Source organism: Populus nigra, chromosome 8 (genome assembly GCF_951802175.1).
Source record: "Populus nigra chromosome 8, ddPopNigr1.1, whole genome shotgun sequence".
NCBI classification, from domain to species: Eukaryota; Viridiplantae; Streptophyta; class Magnoliopsida; order Malpighiales; family Salicaceae; genus Populus; species Populus nigra.
This window is the reverse complement of record NC_084859.1, coordinates 20,116,088-20,124,113: the sequence shown is the minus strand read 5'-3', so window position 1 is coordinate 20,124,113 and position 8,026 is coordinate 20,116,088. Positions and strand designations below refer to the sequence as shown.

General features: G+C 32.8%; 1 protein-coding gene across 1 annotated transcript; it reads right to left on the bottom strand.

The window, feature by feature from the left end:
- Window positions 1-486: 486 nt before the first annotated feature.
- LOC133701288 (protein NRT1/ PTR FAMILY 5.4) lies at window positions 487-7,530 on the bottom strand. Its single transcript, XM_062125152.1, has 5 exons — window positions 7,285-7,530; window positions 6,956-7,173; window positions 6,423-6,674; window positions 5,678-5,949; window positions 487-1,421 (listed from the first exon to the last, which is right to left on the bottom strand). Exons 1-5 carry the CDS (start codon window positions 7,397-7,399, stop codon window positions 581-583), a joined length of 1,698 nt encoding a protein of 565 aa, XP_061981136.1. The 5' UTR covers window positions 7,400-7,530; the 3' UTR covers window positions 487-580.
- Between the last annotated feature and the right edge of the window lie 496 nt (window positions 7,531-8,026).

Genomic DNA, 8,026 nt, shown 5'->3' with positions numbered 1-8,026 from the left:
GAGTTAATAATATGGACTTCAATTTGTGGAAAAGCCCAAGTAAAATGTATGACCATTGGGCCCAATACTAGCGGGCCGGGACGGGTTTTGGCAAATCTAAATAATTAAATACTTTCATTTGAACTTTTTATTCTCATAGATAAAATATTAAATCATTACATTTTGTTTCACTGATTACTATTTATTTTTAATTTTTAAGGTCATTAAATTGATAAATTATTTTTTAAATTATTTATTGAAGATTTTTATTAAGGTCATTAAATAATTCAAAATTTAATAATGACTTTAACAATCAACTCATTTTAATAATAAGTAAACAACTAAATACTTCAATTGATGATTTTATTATACATAAATACGTGACTTTATTGAACCTACATTGTGCTACGACTCAACTCATTATCATCTCTATTTATCGGATTGTCATTAAATTATTATCTTAAAAAATGCTACTGAAATATAAATTTTATAATTAAAAAAAAGTGATTTACTTAATTACTTTCTCCAATAATTTCTACTTAGATATTGCAAATACAACCTCGTGTTTTTGCATCTAATGACCAGGCCCAATATCCCTGCTCTATCGTGGTTCCTCCTCACCTTCAACTTTTTTGTACACAAAACCACTAGCAATCCACAAGTAAACACAAAAATTTAAAGCACTCAATGCTGCCATCACCCAGTAGAAGTAGTCAACATGGGCACGGTTTAGATTGTCACCAAGTAAAATGCCAATGGACCTTGCTGTAATGGCCTGCACCGCAGTTATAATAGCAGTGTTGATAAAGCTCCCAACTCCGATCACACTTATATGGGCTGCAGCTCCGAGGCTTCTCATCGATTCCGGCATTTGATCGTAGAACAGTTCCTGCAATCCAACGACAGTGAACACATCTGATATTCCGCTGATCATGTACTGTGGGAGTATCCACCAGACACTCATCGGGATTGTTGCTTTTGGGGTGTCCATTAGACCGTGCTCTCTTGCAATGCCAACCCTTTTAGCCTCTACTTGAGCTGCTACTACCATTTCAACTATAGACAAGAACAGGCCAATGCCAATCCGTTGTAGCATAGTTATACCAGAGCGGTGTCCGGTTAATTTTCTTGCCGCAGGGACGAAGATGCGGTCATAGATCGGAATGGTAAAGAGGATCGTGAGGCCTACGAGGCTTTGGAATGATGCTGGTGGAACTTGGAAGTTTGGTCCTATTGATCTGATCATTGTGCTGCCTTGCTTGATGAAAAGAGTGTGTGTTTGAACTAATACTGCAGTGAACATGAAGCAACATAACCAAATGGGGAGGAGGCGCAGCACAAGCTTCACTTCTTCCACCTGGTTGAGTGAGCATAAACGCCAAGGGTTTCTTGGCTTGCTTGAGGCATCCAAATTGTCAATGATCATGGCCTTGTCCAAGAACCTGAATGTTCAACATGTAATGAACGCAAGTCTATGAATAATTGATATAAATGACACGCATAATTTCTCCTCAACTTAAAAATATGATTTCATAGATTTGCTTACCCATACTTTTTTTTTCTCCAATTATAAACCTAATCCCAGCATGTCATTGATTATGATATTTTCTTTATTTTAGTGTTATAGTTGAATGTTAGAAGTATAACTTGGTTGATTCGACATGACATTTTAATACAATGACCTACTAACCAAGGGTCAAGCTTGGCCAAGTTTGCTTTTGAACTTCATGGGAAGTTAATTGATCAAACATGGTTTACCTAGTGAATCGACTAATAATTTTATTAAAATCCAAGTAATATTTATTTTAAAAAAGAATTTTTTTCAAAATAATGTTGTTTTAGATTTTACTATATTGGTATTCGTGCTATATTGTTGGCCAGCATGACTTTTTCAGTAAAATATTTAGGCGTCCTAAGCATTTTTTTTATAAAAGAAATCTAATAACTCGGGTTATATTCCCGATCAACTAAATAAGCTAACTTTATCAAATACAAATAACAGAGAAAAGGTATTAATTAAAGTATAAATTTAAAAATTATTTTAAAAAATAAATATAAAAAATGTATTAATAGAAAAATGAAAATTAAAGAAAGAAAGAAAGAAAAGAACCACAATGAAAAAAAAAATACACCGTCAACTTGGATTAAAGAGTGAAATTGAAAATAAGAAATCATAAGAATAAAAACTAAATTGAAAACACCAATATAAGATAAAAAAATTGAACAAATATAATTTTTTAACGTGTTTTTTTACATAAAAAAATCATAAACAATTAAATAAATTACAAACCATTGTGTAAGTAAATGAAAAAATAGTCATTAACTATAAATAAAAACATAATTTGAATAATTAAGACACAAATATAGATCAAGATATTTAATATCGCAACATGTATTGTTTACTTGGTTGCATTCAATTGATTTGTTTATTAAAATTAATTTGTAATAGAAATTGATACATACAAAACTTATTGAATAAAATAAAAAGATAAAATACCATGCAAGACTTCACATACTAAAAATGTTATAAAAAATAAATATTTAATCTATATAAAATATATAAAAATATTATAGATGAATAATACTAACCTCCTAAAATATTAAATGCGCCTAATATAATTAAAAAATAATTTCTATTAAAAAAAAGGCTAAAAAAGCAAAAAATAAAATATCACAGAGAAAGGGTATTTCCTAGCTCAAATATGTTTTTTTAGTTGTTTTCAAGAAAAAAAATACCTAATCATAGCCCCCCTTATCATATGAAACCGTTTGACATAAAAATCAACTATTTAAACTGTTGCAAACGATAACTTTATATATCTCTCTCCTCCACTAAAAAAAAAGACTAAAAATGAGGGAAATGAATATTGGTATCAAAATTCTTCTTTTTTTTAAAAAAAAAAATTATAGGACAGGTCACCTAATAACTAAAAAAGATGGGACATGAAAATAAGCTTTTCAAACAAATTTCAAAGTCGTCGCTATGTTACCCGTGTTTTTCACTTCAGTCATTTTTTTAATTCAACATCTACTTCCAAAAAAACATACAATTGGGTTCAAACCCGAGCTTAAAATAGCTCAATCATGCTAAAAAAAAATTTAAAGATCAAAATGAAAATTTTTAAAAAATACTATTTCAATCCATGTTAAACTATGAGAGGATGAACAATAAAAAATATTATAATATTTTCTCTACGTGCTTTAGTTTTTGTTAATTTGTAATTTTTTTAAAAACAATATCTTATCATTAAAAAGCCTAACAACTTCACCTAAGGTAACCACCTAACATGGACTTGATACTTGATACAATTATTACTAGTTATGTTATCCGTGCTCCACCGTGGCTTAAATATCTGAAATTTTTTTTTTTATTTTTTAAAAATAAAATCCATCCATATAAAAGATAAAAATAAAATTATAAATAAATAAGAAAAAACTCTTCAAATTTAAATACATAACTAAAAAGATAATCGTCATTTAAAAAATACTTCCCAGACAAAATGAAAGAGAGAACATGTACTAATTTAAATATAAATTAAAAAAATTAGAGAAAAAACCATAAAAAATAATCATTGATTTTAAAAAAGAATTAAAAAAAAAACAAGGGCCAAACGATGCTGGGCCTAGCAAGCTAGGCTAGCTCGCTTGGGCCATTTTGTCAGGGCCCGCACGATTGGAACCTTAATGTTTTTTTGTCTGCAACTAGGGCGGACAACATGTTATCCACCCTAATTTTTTTTTTTAAATCACACGATGCGTCGTTAGACTTGCCAAGATTTCAACTACTGTAGTGGCTGGGAAATCGAAGCTTAAATAGTTTTTACCCAAAAGCCCTTTTTTAAACATATTTTGACATGAAACCCGTTAATAACATATCTATGGGTTCAAAACATCGTCCTAAAAACCAAAATCAATCTGAACTCATATATGTTTTTTTATGAAATTTAAAGGTATAAAAACACCTAATATGAACTCTTTTCATCAAATGGAATCATCTAACACAAATATAGTCCATGTTGGTGGCTTAAATCGGTGTTAATGATATTTTTCTCTCTACCACTGGAATCTAGTGACCTCCCTCTTTCTCCTCTCTCAACTAGGGATTTAAAAATAACAAAAATGAATTTTTGTACTAAAATTAAAATAGAAAAACATTAAGGTACTGGAGTTTAAGGACTAAAGTGCATATTTTGTGAAATTTATAACATGCCATCCATATTTGATGCTTTTTTTTTATTTTTGTCTTCTTTTTTAAATCCCATATTTTCATAAAAAATCAAAATTAATTACTTTTCAATTAGAAAAAAAAAGTTTGAAAAGCAAATTTAAAAAAAAAAAAAATTTGTACAACCCATTAACAATAATGCGTGAAATGATAAAAGTGGAGTCTTGCAAAGTGGAAAAACCCACGACTTTTAGATAGGCCCCTCTTTCTGATGTGGAAGATATGGTTTCAGGATGAGGTTAGACTCTTCTACTCGAGAGTTGAGAGAAAGCAAAGAAAAAAGAAATTGATGACCTGGAGCCACCTGGAAAGTAGGGGGAAAAATCTTGAGGCTACCTGAAAGCAAGAAAGCTATCAGTGATTTGACAGTAGGTAGGATTCCGTTCTGTTTCAAGAAAGAAAAGATTGTTCCTCGGAGAAAGAAAAGTTGTTAATGATTTTGGCTGAAGCATGGCTTACCTGATTCTATTCAAGAGAAAGCAAAGCAAAAAGACTTGATTAATCCACCTTAAAAATGAAAGTTAACATTCTTTATTGAACATGGCTTGATTCTGTTGAACAGAAAAAGGAAGCAGTGCACTGATGATCTTGACAGGACTTGTCCTGTCCAGGATAAAATAGGTATAGAGGATATAATTTACAGCTATTCTTGATGTGCTAGAGTTTCAGGAGTCCATGCCACCCTCTGTTCCTCACCATTAAAGCAAATTAACATATCAGAGCTTAAAGTTTCTTTAAACTTAATTTTAGATTCTTAAACTAGAGGATTTACTGAATTTAAGTTGTTAAATAAAATTCTGGTCCACAGAAACCTCAAGTTGTTGAATAACAGAGGCTTAGTCTTGAAGAAATTATTATGCTTTTCTAGGGTCTGAAGTGTGAACAGAGAGTTATTGTGGAGGCAGCGAATCTCTATGATGCTTTGCATGGTTGCATTTTCTTGCATACCAAACAGCACTTTTTCTCAGAAAATCCAAATAAATTGATGCCTGCACCTTGAGTAACATATCAGAGCTTAAAGTTTCTTTAAACTTAATTTTAGATTCTTAAACTAGAGGATTTACTGAATTTAAGTTGTTAAATAAAATTCTGGTCCCCAGAAACTTCAAGTTGTTGAATAACATAGGCTTAGTCTTGAAGAAATTATTATGCTTTTCTAGGGTCTGAAGCGTGAACAGAGAGTTATTGTGGAGGCAGCGAATCTCTAAGATGCTTTGCATGGTTGCATTTTCTTGCATACCAAACAGCACTTTTTCTCAGAAAATCCAAATAAAATTGATGCCTGCACCTTGAGTGAGCATTTTTAGGCCAACGAATCTAACACTAGGCAAACCCATTAAGAGGTAGCCATGTTCATTGATATGACCCCGACCAATACTAACCATTAACCCCCATGTTCTTTATTTCAACATAGCCATCGAAGATAAGAGGAGACTTTTACACTATATGCTTGCCTTTTGAACTGACTGATACCTGTATTGATTTGTGGCAGCCAAAGTTCGACTGTTGCCGGGTTGACCTTCCACGTCAGTCCCTACTGCCTCATAACAAATGCCCAAGCCTTGGTGAGTCTCGATCACGCGCCGCTTCCGCATGGCTGCCACAAATACTTGTGCCACCATGGTGAAAGGGCTTTTCACTGGAACTTGTTTCCTGTATCTCTTAATTCCCGCTAAGAATATAAACAATGCCACCCCTAATGCTCCTGTCAGCATTCCAAATCCTGCTGTCCATCCCACATTGTCCTGTTCATCACATAATCACAATTTCAATATTGCATTCCACGTTCATCAATGCCACATAATTTTGGAACATTAATGCCTCAGCATCAAGTTCAAAAGTCTGATCTTCTATTCATAGAATGAATGGGTAATAATGAAACTTGGCTTGACCCATGACTCGACTCAAGTATTGGATCACAGGTTAGTTAGTTAACTAAGTCAATTAAAATAAAAATGTTTTCAATTCTCAAGTTAAAACCTTAGTGTTTTTTTTTTTTAAATAATTAGCTTGAGTTTTGACTGGTTGCATATTGACCTGTTGAGTTGATTAGGATATCATATTAAATCATTTTTATTTTTATTTTTTAAACTTCGCTCGAGCCATGTTTTGAATCAAACCGTTTAGTCATGCCGGGTTTAACAGCTGTGGTATAAGAAGTGAAGTGTTACTCTCATTTCCATTGGAAAATTGGGAAATAATACAAAGCCTGGTTTACCTGAATGTAAATGACCAACAGGACAGCAGAAGATCCGCCAGCCACTATTCCTAAGTACCACCAATTGAAGAATGAACTCTTGGCCGCCTTCTCCTCTGGCTTCTCCTCATCAAACTGATCCGCTGCAAAGGTCTGCACACATGGCTTGTGCCCACCTTCACCAACAGCTAGTATGTAGAGAGCAATAAAGAACACAGCCTCACGGTAACGCATAGGAATTATCGAGACCGATAAGGTCAACAGAATCATCCCCTGTGATTTAAATTCATGCGAGCAAAATTGTCAACAAAAAGTCAAGTACTGCACAGTCTTTGTAGCTGTAAGCAGATGAACATCACAAAGAATAAATCTCAAAAACAAGTTCAGTCAAGTTAGCTAGAGGGTGTGCTTCACACTTTATGGCCAGGTGTTGAGTTCTTCTGGGCAAGGAACAGTTAGATTAGGCAGGAGCTGTTAGGCACCACGATATCTTCAGAATTACCATAACAAGTTACGAAGGAAGGGGAGTTAAAAATGGTAGCCAGTGAACATACGAGGAAGTAAATGGCCGAGGCAAGAAGGATGGTCTTGAAGCGGCCAAGTAAAGAGTCAGCTACAATTGCTCCGAAGATGGGGAAGATTGCTGATACACCAACCCATGTGTTGACATTCTTGATGGCTGTGGAAGTGGACTGATGAAGATCATTTGTGAGGTATGTTATGAGGTTACCAGCCAAACCATAGTAGGCAAACCTCAGACTCACCTCAACAACTACAGCCATACATGATGAAATGAAAGTTTCAACTCTTTAGAACAACGTTAAAAAAAGAAGAATTTTTGTTCAAAGAAAAATAAAGGATGATGATGAAGTTTTTAGCTTACAGATAATGAAGATGGCAGAATTCCAGCCACCTTTGGTGGGTTTTCGTAGGGCAGAGACGACCTTGGTCTCTTCCTGGCCTTTCCGAGTCATGATTGGAGCAACAACGATATCCATGGAAGGTTGTAAGAATTTTTGGACATGGTTTGAAAGGCTAATTTCTTGAGTATTTATAGATTTTTTTTTTGAAAAACATTTATTGTCGTCAAGAGGAAGGCAGACTTGGACAGTCCATTTGATCTCAGAAAATATCAAGAGAGTGACATTTCAACAGCTGGAAAGAGATTGGTTCCCGTGGTTAGGTGAGAACACCCCATGCAATCCAAATTAATTTTTAGCATTTGTAATTATTAAGAAAAACTTCAAAAATGCCATAGTTGCAAAACTCTATCCATGGTAAGGCCTAGATTATGAATTTACAGGCTTAACTTCTATCAACCTGAGTCAAATAAAAAAATTATTTTAATAATAAAATAAATTAATAAGTTATATATATATATATATATATAGATTCTTTCTAAATAAATAAATATATATATACATACACACACGTTCGAATTAATATTTGTTGATTGTTTCGAGATAAATTAAAGAGATAGAGATACTAAAGATAAATAAAATTTGTTTTATTTTATTTTTTGTTTTAAAAAGATAAAAAAATCACTTAAAAATTATGCATCTTGCTCCATCACTCTAACCAAAAAAATATATGTATTTTTATTTTTTTTATTTATTCTTTTTCAT

Bases quoted from the DNA above. Each gene is read 5' to 3' on its own strand.
- LOC133701288 (XM_062125152.1), bottom strand. From the start codon at position 7,399: ATGGATATCGTTGTTGCTCCAATCATGACTCGGAAAGGCCAGGAAGAG. The intron at 6,675-6,955 runs GTATGTTCACTG...TTTAAATCACAG, and splicing joins CCTCGGCCATTTACTTCCTC to GGGATGATTCTGTTGACCTT. The intron at 5,950-6,422 runs GTAAACCAGGCT...TGTGATGAACAG, and splicing joins TGTTGGTCATTTACATTCAG to GACAATGTGGGATGGACAGC.